The sequence below is a fragment of the Cordyceps militaris genome (genome assembly GCF_000225605.1).
Source record: "Cordyceps militaris CM01 unplaced genomic scaffold CCM_S00007, whole genome shotgun sequence".
Classification (NCBI taxonomy): domain Eukaryota; kingdom Fungi; phylum Ascomycota; class Sordariomycetes; order Hypocreales; family Cordycipitaceae; genus Cordyceps; species Cordyceps militaris.
Genome location: NW_006271975.1, coordinates 2,396,601 through 2,410,848, shown reverse-complemented (window position 1 = coordinate 2,410,848; position 14,248 = coordinate 2,396,601). Strand labels below are relative to the sequence as shown.

The 14,248-nt window shown below is 55.4% G+C and overlaps 4 protein-coding genes across 4 annotated transcripts; 1 reads left to right on the top strand and 3 right to left on the bottom strand.

Annotated features, from left to right (window-relative positions):
• Window positions 1-2,146: 2,146 nt before the first annotated feature.
• On the top strand, window positions 2,147-2,838 carry CCM_08971 (uncharacterized protein; the record flags this gene model as incomplete). The annotated part of the gene is made up of 4 exons (XM_006674106.1): window positions 2,147-2,197; window positions 2,263-2,472; window positions 2,553-2,596; window positions 2,646-2,838. 4 exons carry the CDS (start codon window positions 2,147-2,149, stop codon window positions 2,836-2,838), a joined length of 498 nt encoding a protein of 165 aa, XP_006674169.1.
• Window positions 2,839-4,602: 1,764 nt separating this feature from the next.
• On the bottom strand, window positions 4,603-8,182 carry CCM_08970 (ubiquitin conjugation factor E4; the record flags this gene model as incomplete). Its single annotated transcript, XM_006674105.1, has 5 exons — window positions 4,603-5,512; window positions 5,585-6,993; window positions 7,041-7,254; window positions 7,306-8,048; window positions 8,120-8,182. 5 exons carry the CDS (start codon window positions 8,180-8,182, stop codon window positions 4,603-4,605), a joined length of 3,339 nt encoding a protein of 1,112 aa, XP_006674168.1.
• A 908-nt stretch (window positions 8,183-9,090) lies between these two features.
• CCM_08969 (TRAF-like signal transducer, putative) lies at window positions 9,091-10,767 on the bottom strand (the record flags this gene model as incomplete). Its single annotated transcript, XM_006674104.1, has 1 exon — window positions 9,091-10,767. The coding sequence occupies one exon, from the start codon at window positions 10,765-10,767 to the stop codon at window positions 9,091-9,093; it is 1,677 nt and encodes a 558-aa protein (XP_006674167.1).
• Window positions 10,768-11,387: 620 nt separating this feature from the next.
• CCM_08968 (uncharacterized protein) lies at window positions 11,388-13,664 on the bottom strand (the record flags this gene model as incomplete). Its single annotated transcript, XM_006674103.1, has 6 exons — window positions 11,388-11,626; window positions 11,697-11,749; window positions 11,812-12,122; window positions 12,182-12,414; window positions 12,457-13,528; window positions 13,593-13,664. The coding sequence occupies 6 exons, from the start codon at window positions 13,662-13,664 to the stop codon at window positions 11,388-11,390; spliced, it is 1,980 nt and encodes a 659-aa protein (XP_006674166.1).
• Between the last annotated feature and the right edge of the window lie 584 nt (window positions 13,665-14,248).

The window sequence follows — 14,248 nt, the reverse complement described above, 5'->3', positions numbered from 1 at the left end:
CCTGAGCACGAAGCACAGGACACTGCCATCGCCAGCCTTCTCTGCGGCTGGCTCGGGCGGACGGCACCAGATCCTGTCCGTCATCTGGCCCAAGCTTCCAGTCGCAGGCCCCCCTGCGCCGACTACTTCCAGAAACACTTGTCCAACCTTCCACGGCGCCATACGGAGTGCGGGAATCCTAAGTACCTAACTAGGTGCCCGCGCAAGCCTGTCGGCTACAAGCCTACGAATGGTGGTGTCCACCTGCCGATCCGCACTCTCTGGCGCACCGTGAGAGGGCTTGAGAGCTTTGTACGAATACAAGACCCCCTGAAAACAACTACATTATGAGCCCACCCTTGTACTAACTAGTGGAGTCCAACACCGATGAGCCGGCTATTCAGTCGCCAGCTGACACTGTCGTGCTCTCGCGGATCCAGCACGAAAGCATGAGGAGCTACAGACTACTCCGTAGTTATCAGTGCCGAATTGCTATTCCGACTCGGTACTCATGTCGGTCTCGCTCCTGTGCTGAGATAAACCATCGCCATATCCATGGCAAACCATGGGTTAATTACGTGACTCCCGAGGTCCTGGTCTAGAGGATCGGGCGATGCGACGGAGAGACGTGGTTCCCTCCCAGGCTAGCTCGCCTTCGACGCAATCTCACAGACACTGCGTTTTGAGCAGCGTCGCACTAATGAATTATTATTAACACTGCGAATTGCAAGTTTATTCTCACCAAACAGGACTCGCCAACCGGCCGCGCGGCTAGCTCAGCGTCTTCTGGCCGCTGCGGCCCTTTTCTGGCTCATTCTGATGGCTGGCGTTTGATGCGACACGCCTGTCCTACACAGGAAGTACCTGGCCATGATTTTGCTCGACTACTGGGCTTCAGCGCCATGACTTCGCCTAGAAACCTATCCCAGCTCGTTCTGTGTCCGCCGCAGCGTTGCTTCATCCTGCTGGGTTCCCGAACCTGCGTACAGCAGGCCCTAACGGAGCCGTTGCGGGCTATGGACGTTTTTTCGGCCTCGTTGCCGAGTGGATCGCATGCACATGCTTGCAAACCGGCAATCGCGCGTGTCGACCCAAGCATCATCAAACTTTACAGCACGATGCAACACCGAAGAAACGACAAGTGCCGATTTCCTTGTCAAGAAAGATTGACTGGTACAGGTTTTTCAGCCGTCTATCACGAATCCGCGGAACTTTATGACACGAGATACCCTCAAGATCGAGAAACTGATATGATAGGCTGCACTCCTGCCCGCCAATGTTACAGCCTCGCACGACCCCGACTAGCATCTTGGCACCAAAATGTTTCTCGGTTATAGACATCGTAGTGCAGATCGGACTGGGAGCAGATGCTCAAAATTGACAGCTTGTATCCGTACCTGTGGTCAACAGGCGCATCGCGGTCTTCCCTTGTTCTTTACGGGCTAGTTGGCTGTCCGATTGGCGGCGGAGGTTGGTGACTGCGAAACTGGAGCCATCATCAAGACGTAATATTGAAAAGTCCACCTTTTTCAAATTCTCTGACAAGATCGAATGACTTCGAGCCAGTTCAGCTCGGTATGCCAACATCTGCAGTGTGTCGGGCACTCGGTTCACATAACTACCCTGTCAGTGGCTTCAGCCCCGCGCTGATCCCTCGGAGCAATGACAGAACTTGTCATTACTCAACTACGCTAGATGGCTAGGTACGGGGACACTTTATAAAGCTGTCATTGAGCAATTTGGCTGATGCTAGTCGTGGGGACTAGTGTGTCGCATATCAATTCATCAAGACGCTCACGCAAGCCACAATGGCAAGCCAAGTTTCCAAATACTCCAGCAACCTAGAGTACAAATTACTAACTATCGTGATTCTCTCGCGTCAGATTCAGAGAACATCTCGCAACACCCTCGAAGAAAGATATCTCCCTAACGGCACGGGGCGAGACACCCGGTAGAGCTACAGAGGGTTTCGATACGGTCTGCCCGATCTACTTCCGCTCGCTACATATATCCTTTTAGACAATGGCGGCCGCCAAGGGATGATTGAGATATCTACTCGTAACATGCGTAACGTGCAACAACATCGACCACTTGTGGACGCTTATTCAGAACAAGGAAGGGTCTGAGACGATGGCTTGCACGAGCCAAGAAAGACCCACCTATCAAGATGGAAGCCAGTCAAGAAAATAAGCTGCGGCGCCGGCTCGGCAAGCAGGCTGCACGGCTATCCCGCCAGCCCCCCAGCCCCCCCGCCGACTGCACTTGGTTGCTCCCCGGGGTCAGATTGCGTTTGCTGGCGTGTTGGAGCTTAATCCCCGCCACAGCAAGGGTCTGCCACAAACGGAGCCGAGTGTTGTGCGCATTCTGGGGTTGGTGGCTGCAAATGGTGGTGCCAGTGCCGGCTCCCTGGTCTTGGCGGCGACCCTGTGCGTTGGCGCTGAGGAGCTAATGACTCTCGCACACAGCTGGGACAGGCCATCTGCAGAAACTGTGGTGTGTGGTGTGGTGATTTGGCTCATGGCAGACTCAATACTACGGCGACTTGGGCCCGGCGCCATGCTGTCCAAGTAAAGCCCCAGGGCGTCAACGGCAACGGCAGCATGGCCTGTTTCAAAAGGTAGGCCAGATTTCTAATTTTGCCTCGTATCCACCCAGCGAACGGGCAGGGTTGAAATGTTGTGTGGAGGGATAAGCTCTGCCAACCACTGGCTGGATTTGCCGTTTCGGCCGAGCTTCCGACTAGACGGATTCACCATCCTGGCAATCTGGGTGCCAGGGAGTCTCGGCAGCAAGCCGGGTCGGAAACGGGAGACACCACTTGCCAGTTGCCAGTGGACCCGCGACTGGTTGCAAGAGTAGAGGAGGGGAGGGGCTACGTCGCATTCCCTTTACGGCATTGAGTCCGTTGCGGCAGGCAGTTGGTGTAGCTTCCTCAGCATTCAGTCTTGAGTCTTCGGGTTTATTATGTTCGTCGAAGTGAGACCGGTGAGAAACGAGGGTGCATACTCACTGGTACCAGCAAAGCTATACGCAATGAGATACTATTACGTATCATAGGACCAGCACCAAATCTAACCCACGACGCCACGGAAGAATCAAGAAGGTGACGGCCATGCTTGTCGGGTACTTTCCATGACACCCATGCGAGTGCAAGACTTCGGGCAGCCTGACTTGGCTTGGCCTAGCCACGACTCACGACCAAGAAAGCAGCTTCTCAACCTGGGATGGGGGTGCGCGAACCGCACTAGGAAGAATTGAACGAGTAAGGACCGAGTTATATGTCATATTTCATCAACTTTTGGACGGGAGAAAAAACGACATGTTTAGCTTCCCTCGACCCCCCTCTTGGCGCATAAATCTGCCACAGGTCAAAGACCACGAAACCGGAGACCCGGCGACAAGGCTGCGACTCGCACGACAACCAAGCATGCCTCCTCGGTTCCGACTATAGGCAGTTGCCTAGCTAGGGATGCAACGCTGCGGGAAAAAGGCAGGACAAGCTGGCCTGTTTTAAGCTCAACGGGGACCTGAATTCTAACTATTCTAGCCCCCCTCCCCCCCTCCCGCCAAGGCCCAAGGCGTTTTTCTCTCGTGCTCCTCGTTTCCCAATTACACCCGGAACACTGTCCTGGCCCGCTCCGAGGAGGGGTTTCGGGTGCTTGCCGTGTCTTGCCATTCACCTACCGGAAGTTGTTGGGTGTGCAGCGGCGTGTCACCAGCTGTGTGCGTGCCTGTGTTGCCGCCAACGCACAACATGGGTCTCGGGCGGCGCGCGCTGTCTTTCCCAGCCGGATAGGGAGGACGCGCGCCAGGCAACGGCGGCGGCGGCGGCGACTCTGCTCGCCCATGTGTGCCACGGAACACGGAAAGCCTTCGTCCCTCCCTCCCCCCCCCTCCCAGAGCTTGCAGAGCAGAGGGCGCTGTTTGGAACTCGGAGCGGGTGCACCAGGAGAAAGTTTAAATTGCATTTCGTTGGGGCACCACCACACACGCCCGGCAGCGCCCGAGATCTTCCTTGGGGTTTGTTCCTTTTTCCCACCCCACGTTGGAAGAGCGTTGTTTGCTTCTATTTCTCGGGCTGATAGCCGGGCGGGTGGTTGGTGTCTGTCGCGTGCGCCGCCTCCCCAGTTGCTGCAGGGTACAAGAAGGTGAAGAGGGTGTGAAGGGGGCATTTATAACCGTGTAAACAGTCAATTCTTATACTGTGCGCGGCCGAGGGAGAAGATTATTGTAGTAGTCGACAACTGGATTCTGCTTTTTTTATACTGTGCTTCGTAGTCTGATGGTTGGCGCAAGCTGTGTGGAAGCACCACCGCAGCACCACTGTAGCACCACTGAAGCACCACCACCAGTAGACGTTGTTGATGTCCACCACGCCACGCATGCCTACGAGTAGATAAAGCTCACGGTGTATACACTGCGAATACAATTATTCCTGACTCATCATAATCTTGGTAATGGCTACACCTATTCCATTTATTTCAAGAAAAAACCCCGCGTTGCAGCACGTAGATGCACCCAACACCAACCGAGCAAAATCTACAACGCAAAAAAGGAAAAAGCCCCAGCATCTCTACATTAACAAAAAAAAAAGGCAAGAAAAACATACAGTCTAATCTTCCATCACCCCTCTGTTGTATCCATCGGCTCTTGGCCTGCCGCGCGGTTTGCAGCCAACTTACTCCTCGCCTCGGCCATTTTGTCGTCGCGCCAGGCCTCGATTTTGGCCTTGAGCTCCGTCTGGGGCACGACGTCGTCGACCGTCATGGGCTGGCGGGTAAAGGGATCTTTGGGGTCGCTAAGGAGGTGCTGGACAATGGTGGAGCGGTCGACGACGTGCCTGGACGGGAGCAGGACCGGGTCGCGCATGAGGTCGCCCATGATGGGGTCCTCAAACTCCGGGGGCACGTCGCCGAGGTCAAGCTCGGCCTGGTCGAGCTGCGCCTTGGCTGAGCGGAAACGCGCCTTGAGGCGCTCCCAGCGCGCCATGTCGGCCGGGTCCTTGGTGTGCCGCGAGGCGAGAATCGTCGTCACGCGGTCGAGCACCTCGGGCTTGTAGGAGCGGCCGTCGGCCGCGACCGCGTCGACAAAGACGGGCGAGCTGCCTAGGTGCAGGTAAATCTCAACGAGGTCCGACAGCAGCTGGATCGGGCGAAAGTGGTACTGCTCGCGGTTGTCCACATTGAGCTCGGCAGCGGCGCGCTTGCCGGCGAGCGTCTCGAGGTTGTAGTTGAGCATGCTGGCGAGCCGCGACACGATCTCCGGCATGGTAAAGGCGTCGCTGAGCGCACTGGTAAAGAGCTTCATCATCTCCAGCGTCTCATTGGCGAGCTGCATGTATGATGTGGCCTGGTTGCCGAGCGTCGAGAGCTCCTCCTGCTTGGCCTGCCGGTCCTCGGCCGTCAGGTGCTGGTCCTTGAGCTCAATCTCGAGCGCGCGCATCTTGGGAAACTTGGATAAAGCCTCGTCAAGCACGTACGTGGCGTCGTTGAGCAGCATGTTAACAAACTGCACAAAGAAGCCGCGGTTGATCCTGCACACACACATCTTGTTAGTCGGGTACAGCCAGTAGGTAGGTACCTAGGCATGTTTGGGTGCTACGTACTTGCTTTCGCGTGTAAGCTGCTGCTTGTACACGTCATTGGACCACACACATTTGATGACCTGAAAAATTTCGTAGCGGATATTGAACTTGTCGTAGAACGCATTGTTGCCCGTCGACTCGCACTCAATGTAAAACTTCATGAGCGCGTGCAAGAGGTACTCATTGGCAAACGGCAGCGACATGAGCTGATCGCCGAGCACGCCCTTTTTCAGGTGCAAAAAGTTCCACGTGCCGTAAAACAACAGCGACACCAGCGAGGACTTAAGATACGGGTTCTTGATCCAATCCGACGAGCGCAGAAACGTAATGCACAGGGCAATCATTTCCTCGCCGACGGCGCTGGGGAGAATATTGGGCAGCCACTTGAAGACAAACTTGAAGTTGTCGACAATGTTCTGCAGCGTGTACTCGGGAAGGCACGCAAACGCTTCTTGGTTCTCCTCTGGCAGAGGGAGCTTAACCATCTGGCTCTCGCGGCCTGGTTTGTAGTCTTGGCCAGTGGCCAGGCGCATCAGCCAGACGGCCACGTAGCGCATGAACCGGAGGGATGTGCTCTGCATGCGGTCGTCCAGTAGTACACCTTCTATGGCGTGACGCAACGCCATCGTCTTCTCCAAAACATTCACGTGACGCGACATAGTCTCTTCGAACACGGCCTGTTGCTGTGGGGTCCTGGTCGCCTTTTCGCGCTCTGCTTCCATGGCCTGAATGCGAGACGCGAGATACTTTATATCTCTGCCCAGGTTTTTAAGCTGAGAGTTGAGAGCCTCGCTACCGTAGTGATGCGCTGCCAGGGTAAGGAAGAATGCCTCTGAAATAAAGTTGGATCCCTCTTCGTCCACCTTGGTCTCGTAGTATTTGTCGGCCGTGGCCTGGTCGGCGTTGATTTTGGTCTCGTCGTTGATATCCACACGTGGGCTACGCCGTAGGTACCGGATGTCGATCTTGTCCATCTTACTAAAGTCGTTGTCCATAAACGGTTCGCAGAATCGATCCATGATTGTGCTAATGTTGACCATGAAGCCGTCCGAAGCAACAACACGGGGGTCGACCTGGATGGCCCTTCGCTTGTGATTTGTGTTCATAATGTGCGCGAACCAATTCAGCGTGCAGCCTCTCGTGATTGGACCTGCTCTTATGAAGGCGTTGGCAATCGTAAAGAGGTCGTCTTGGTGTGTGCGCAGAACCATGCGGAGAGCATCCTGGGCGTTCGCGATGCGGCCCTTGTCGAGTGTTCGGGCACCGGGGAAGTAGCTCTTAATGACTTCGGGCTGGAGGGGGGAGAGGCGGAAGAAGGGGCCGAGCAGGGTCTCTTTTTCGATGTCGTGGGCGGGCGATGCCACATTGAACGCGGCCGTCTTGGATAAGTTGCCGACGAGAGTGGGAAATCGTGTATATGCGAGTAGGGCCTTGTTTGTTAGCAGAGACCTGGAGCGGAGAAACAATGGGCAAATACTTGAACGTGCGGCTTATAGTTGTCGCCCATGGACATGCGTGCAAGTTGCCTGCTTATGCGAACCATAGCGTTGTCGAAGATGGCTGGAAACTCTTCGTCTTCGTCAAATCGCTTGATAGCCTCCTGTATGAAATCAAAGCAAAGTCCATTTTCGTCGTTGGGGCCGCGGAGTAGCTGCGGCGCAATTGTATCGTGTTCGGGATTCGCAGAGCGTCTGTAAAACTAGTCAACGCCGGGTTGGCCCAAGTATCACCGGAAAACGTACCCGTAGAGATCCGGCATGGTAATGGCGAAGAGGCAGTTGCTCATGCACAGTCTCTTTGCCTCCTCGTGTACCCGATGCCTCGTCACGGAGCTCGTCTTCTGCGCCGCCTGCTTGACAGCACGCTTCCAGCACGGTAAGAGGTAGTTGAGGAGCGGCTTGTCCTCGGGCCAGCTGCTGCAGGCTTCGATGATGGCCTGGTCGAGAGTGGCCGTCGACAGGCGCAGGGACTCGCCCGCGGCGTTGAGTTCCTCGTTGAGGCCGGGTAGAAAGGTGAGGCGGACGCCGGCGGCGTGCGGGCTGCTCATGTGGTGGGGGTCGACAGAGACGCGAAAGACGTTGGTCAGGACGCGGTGCGTATACAGTTCGTCCGACTCGGCTGTCTGAGGCGCAGGCTGCTTGCGCGGGGGAGGCGGCGCGACGGTCGCGGCTGTGGAGCCGTCGTCAATCTCTTGTAAACTTCTTTTGCGCGGTGAGGTGGTTCTACCTGAGCCGGCCGGGCCCTTGCTGTCGCTCGGCTTGTTGTCGAGACCCATCTGCGTGAATGGGTTCGATCCAGAGCGCGCGGTGGGGGCGGCCGGTGTGATATTGATTTTCGTCTTGGATGCGGCTGCCGCGCTGGACGAGGAGGCGGTGTCTGCAGCCGCTGACTTGGGCGAGGCCTCGCCACCGGCGGTACTGTTGCTGCCACCATTATCTGGCTGCGGTTTCGGCGCCCCGAGCTTGGCTAGTCGACGGGCTCGAATCTGTCAGATTGGTGGAACCCACTCGTCAGTATTTGGCAACTTTTCGCAAAGAGTGCCGCGGGCTCGCATACCTGATCCATCTTCTCCTTGTCCGGCGCTTCGTTGCCGCCATAAGGTTGGTCATTGGGATCCATGGTGACGTGAGTGGGAAACGAAAGAGCACAGGCGGAGAAGGCGGGACGGAGAAGGCGGGACGGAGAAGGCAGGAAAAGACAACAGCGACGCTAAATGACGATGGAAAAGATACAACGAATGCCCGGGGGGATAAGGACAGAATGGCAGACTGCTAGGCCGGCTGGATGATGTCGAGAGAAGAAAGTGAGGCTTGGTTTGCTTCACTGGTCCAGAAGCCGACTGTGACGTGCTGAAGGTGGGATAGTGGGGCTTGGGGTGTTTGGTGGTTGCGTTGCACCTTCGACTGGTGGCTATGACTTGCGGTTATAGCAGCGAGTGTATTTTGTGATGCGAGTCCCGATGAGAATAATCTGGAGCCAAGCAGTCTCTATTTTCTGCTCATCATTGGTCCTCTGTGTGATTGTATGGGAGCTGACAGCGCGGCACGCGGGACGAGTCAAGGTGGAAGCACAGAGAAGTAGTGAACAACCCAAAATACCAAACGCCGAGTGCCAAAAGTTACTCTACACGGGATTATTCCGCTTATAATAAGACATCGTGGGGCATCTCGTTTAAAAAACTTGCATCTAATTATTACGCTGTGCCTGTTTTCGCCCCGGCTGACGCCTTCTCCGCTGCGGACCTGTTTGGAGCGGACTTTACTAGGTACCTCTTAGTAATTGGGCCTTGGAGCACCAACATGGACGATATCAGTGACGGTGCATGTATCTGATTATGTAGTTGCATCTTTGAATACCTTAAAACGATATTGGTAATTTCTATGAAGTTGAGAGATGGGTATAATCGTAGAGTTCCACCATCCATGGTGAGCCCTGTCAACTGACTCTCTGACTGTGAGATACATAAACGCAACCCGTTCAAAACTACACGTGTTCATTCTCCCTCATAGTCATGATATCAGACAATATTATAATCGCGGCACATCTGCATCCATGCCCGATGACCGCCTTCTCTCCTGCAGCATTGGGATGCCCTCCCCCGCGCTGTTCCTCCGTATGCCCGCCGCCGTTGCGACCGCGGCCGCTGCTGCCGCCGCGGCCGCCCCCGTATTGTTGGCCGCACGGATGCGACCCTCCTCGCGACTGCGGTTCAGCAGCCAGTTGACGTGCATGCGAATCATATTAATGTTGTTGCGGAGTTCCGTCACCTCCTCGCGGATCGGCATCACCTGGTTGAGGGTCCACATGCTCTGCCGCGCCTCGAGGTGCGTCAGGTTCTGATGGACCTCTTCAAAGCCCGCATCCAGGTCCTGCATCGTCCGGCAGCTGTCGCTCATGGAAGCCTCGCCGATGCCGCCGGCCGCACTTGCACCAGCCGAGCTGCCGCTGACGAAACGACGGCTGACGGACATGTCGTCCAGCTGGCGCGTCGTCTCCGCCTGTCGGGTCTGCAGGTCGCGGAGCTGGCTGCTGAGGTCGCCGTACGACTGGATCACGTCGCGCTGCGAGCGGATGATGATGCCCGACGGTGTTTCGGGGTGGAACGCGCAGCATATCGTGTGCGTGCTGATCTGCCCGCGCATGAGGCGGGCAGGACAGCCGAGATTTTGGTAGGGGCAACCGACTTCGACCCCGTCGCATTCGAGGTCCCGGTGGGCATCCATCTGTGACCGCACCACCATATCCCAGCACGCTTCGCATCTCGTTTTGCTCTTGGGGCAGGATAACAGGTGTACTTCGGAGTCCACCTCTTCGATCCTTTCCAAACACGCCGCGCACGACGTCTCTTTGTGGTGGCACACATCGTCGGTCGGTTTCGAGGCCAGCTTCTTGGTGCAGTCCTTGTCCGGACAGTAGTAATCCCGGTATCGACATTCACTGGAAGCATGCTTCTCAATCATTTCTCTGCGTAGCTCTTTTGTGCATCCTCTGTTGGTGTACGGGCACTTGACGACCAGCGCGTTAAGCTGTGTGCGAATGAGGCGGGCGGCGCTGAAGCAGTCTGCCCAGAAGAGCGGCTCTCTGTCAATGGGGCAGGCCGTACCAGACGGACTGGAGGCTATGCTTCGTCGAATACATCTGTAGCAAAATGTATGGTCGCATGGTGTCGTGACGGGGTCAACAAGCGGGTCGTGGCAAATCGGACACAGCAGGTTGGCATCCGGCTCCGCGACATAGGCCAGCGAGTACACGTCGAAGATGCACTGCCCACCGTATCGTTTCGGGATATCGAGCGACGACTTGTGCGGCGGCAGCAGCGGTCCGGAGCGGCGATCCGCATTCATCGTCGAGGCACTCCCACTCCCGCTGGCACCACCGCCGGCACCACCCGACGTGCGGCGGCGCAGGCCCCGCAGCGTGCCCCCCTGCCGCATGCGGCCGTGCAGCTCGGGCGTGATGTAAAAGGCCTCGGGCGACGGCGGGCGCACGAGGCTGGTGACGAGGTCCGGCGTGGCCGATGCGCGGCGCAGGTTGCGGCGGGCGAAGCGGCGGGCTTCGGCGGGCGTCATGCGCAGACCGTCGTCGCTCGAGTCGGAGCCGTAGTTGGGCGAGAGGGAGACGCCGAGGGATGGGCGCGAGAGGGGCACGTCGGGGGCTGTGGCGTTGCTCTCGCGCCGGGTTGGCGGCGGTGTGGTGCTGGCCATGGCTTAGGATGGTGTCGCTGATGGGACACAACGCGGGCGGTGAGAGGGCAGCAGCGTCGCGGCGACGAGCCTATTCATGTGCGAACGAAGATCAATTCAGTCGTCTTAATGAGAGAAAGCGGAGAATCAATCGGAGCCGTGTGGTGATGGCGCGGATGGAAAAGACTGGTCGTAGGGTAATAACAGATGCAAGGAGAGGAATGTCGCGATGACACTAGGTAGTGGCTTGTCAGGTGCCCAGGCTTGCTAGACGCTTCAGCCGACGCTTGATGGCCACTATAAAGCCGAGTACGCCGCTGTCGGCCTTTCTACCCCACGACAAATAGGGCTCGTCACCCCTAATAGATGGCGTAATTAGTATTGGCACTTATAGCATATTTTATTCCATGTCCCTTTTATTTCTTTCCCCTTCTTTTTTCTCCAAAAAATAAATAAATAACTCGGCCAAGTAAAAGGCCCTCTCTCCTCCTGCTGCATTCATTATGTAACTGAGCGCACTACATCGAAACAGAACCTCAAAACCATTAAAAGCAAAACCAATTGCGAGGGAATAATAATAATCATATCTTAGCATTTTATGCTCATCCACATATATAGTAAGCTGTATTCAATACTCCAAGCTACACACTACCATTGGGGTAGAATGACAACGGCAGCCAGCCAACCTTGTATTCGTCGAGACTCGCTGCCTGGCGACGTCCCTCGATCACGCATCCTGGCCTAAAAGGGACCAACTCTTGACTCAAGTCTAGCTTTTCACGAGCCAACACAATTTTGCCACTAAATTGGCCCTCCACATCAACTTGGAGCGAAATCACACTGCGGAGCGGCACCAACCCACCCTTCTGCCTGTCCCGGTCTTGGTGGAATCGTGATGGCGCTCAATATATTCGGTTTTTTTCTTCGACTTTATGTTAATGATTGCCCACCTCGAATCATATCCGCCAGGGCGTCAGCATACATCTGAGGAGTGTATTCAATACTAATCACGCCACCCCGCTTCCTCTTTTAAAAGATGCTTGCTTCAACTGAAACATGATAGACCCAAGGTTCTCATGTAGTGCTCTCTTATGAGACAGGCGCCAGGTTGCAACAGTTATCCAAATCCATATTATAAACATGATAAGAACCACAGATATTGAGATGAGGCAAGAGAACCACCCAGTCAAGGGTATAGTATCTGGAATCAGGTCATAGACCCGGGAGATGACAATGGCCCAGATTTCAAGGACGACAAAGTAGAGTAGGCCGAGCACCAAAAGTGCCGTACTAACGCGAGTCTTGGATGTCTCCTTCAGTTGGAGGTACAAGTCTAGCTGTAAACCGATCTCTGCCATGTGATCCTCAGTGTAAACCTATTCATCGAGGTCAGTATCGTCAGCCTTTCCAGACACACAACAGTTCTGACACGTACAAGGCACCTGTGGTTGAGGATTTGCGCTCTGACTCCCGAGTTTACTGGTTGTGAGACTATTCCGGGACTCAAATCTTGCGCGAGGAGGGGACTTGAGCATCGTGAATCGTTCTGAGGGGCCTGCTGAACGCGGACATTGCTCTCTGACTTTGCATGGACCGGGCTTTGGTGTCCACAACCCACCTTTTGAGCTTGCCACTTTTCATCGTTCGAATCAGGATCATGTTTCGCATCTATGAGTTGGATTAGAGAGGGTAGGCGCAGTGGGTACTGACTGGTCTTCCTACCGGTTTGCGCCTCACAGCCAGCTAGAATCGGCAAAGCAAGAAGAAAGACTGCCATGAACTGACCGAAACTAGCCTCGTCCTTTCGGAACTTATTCTTTAACAGGTAAAAAAGGACCTGGGCAAAACCAAACGTCCAATAAAAGGCGAGCCAGATGATCTGCCACAAGAAAGAATCCCACAGCTCCATGTGCAGGATCACAAGGTGCCGCGAAATAGTGGCCATGCGCTTCGGTTTCTTCCCCTCAAAGTCTGTGATCAAATCGACAGCATCCATATACCGGGATATGCCCTCCCCCAGTTCGGTCGCCGACATTTTGGGCGTCAAGCGTGCGCGTTCTGTGGCTCTGGCTCTGAGGTGCAGTTCAGTCGCGCGTCGAATGAATCCGTAGCCCAGCATGCCCACCATGATGACCTGATTTAGGAAGCGAGTCAGAATGACACGCCCGGACTTTCGCACAGGGATGAGTCTGAACTGGTGCCACGCGCACGCGAGGGTGAAGCTACTGTCCCTCTGAAACGAGTCGGCCTGTCCGACGATGAGATGGAAAGCTAAGTTGATCAACACGAACGTCATTATGCCGAGTCGGATCCAACGCAGTTTTGTGTGCTGACTTAGATTGTCGCGCAGAACCGTGACGCACGACAAGTGTGTCAGCGCGGCGAAGAAGGCGGACGCCACGGCAGTCTGGTACGAGTAGATGGACCATTTTTCTCGGAGGCTGCTTGTGCAAAAAATAACATCCGTCGATATAACGAGGGCCAGTCCCGTCACCAGCTGCTGATCGCTGACGGCCATGATGAAGCTCTCGTATACTCGGATCTTTCTCTGTCGAATCCTCGTCGTCATCGATCGTTTGAGGGAGGGGGGGCCCGAAAAGTCGGAAGACGCAGCCTGCGCCTCCACACAACGAGCCCTGAATCTCCGGCGGCAGCCTGGGATCTTGGACAGAAACGCCAAGTCCACCTGGTTGTAGCGGTCCTTGGGAAGCTTTGCCTTCAGATAGCCGACCATGATGGTGAGGACAGTGACGGAGACGGAGACGACGAACGACGCCACTACCTAGCGGTTTCTCTTAGCAAGCTTCACAAAAGTCATTGGGGAAGCTGGAATGAGAAAAACTTACGCCCCAGCCAGTGATATCGGGGTCAGGATCTGACTGCACCGTGCAGGGATCAAGCAGAGATTCTGATGACATGTTGCTAGATATTCAGAAGACGCTATGATCTAATGACTCGCAACCGCGAATGAATTGAAGGTGTATGATAAGACGTGAGCTGTAATCAAGTGGTCATGTTTCGTACCAACAACGTTGGGTTCTGCCACGCAACGCCTTTTGGATTCAACGCCGCGGAAGCAACCGACTTTAAGCATACACACCCCGCACTATAACAAGTCAATCCAGCCCCCTCGTCCAAAAGAAAACTTGGCATAGGCGGCCCTCAAGCCGTTTACCTGTCGCTTCCCCGGCCCCGTCTCTGCATATACCATTAGCATGGGTAGTAGGCAAGGCTGAGCTGACATGCTGCCCTCGTCCGGGCGCGTGAACAGCCAGTTACAATGGCCCCTAAATCCCAGAAGCAGAAACAATTCACAATTCTGTGGGTGCGTTATCGCATCAGCACATTGCTGTCTGCATGTCTCTGCCGCGCCTTCTATTTGCCTGACGGGCCCGAGTTCACCACGCCTTGGTTCGGTGTGGCGCTGCGCGTGACTAGCTATTTATATGATTTTCCATCACATTTTCCAGGAGAGCACACCTTTTGGGAGAAGAGAGGCGAC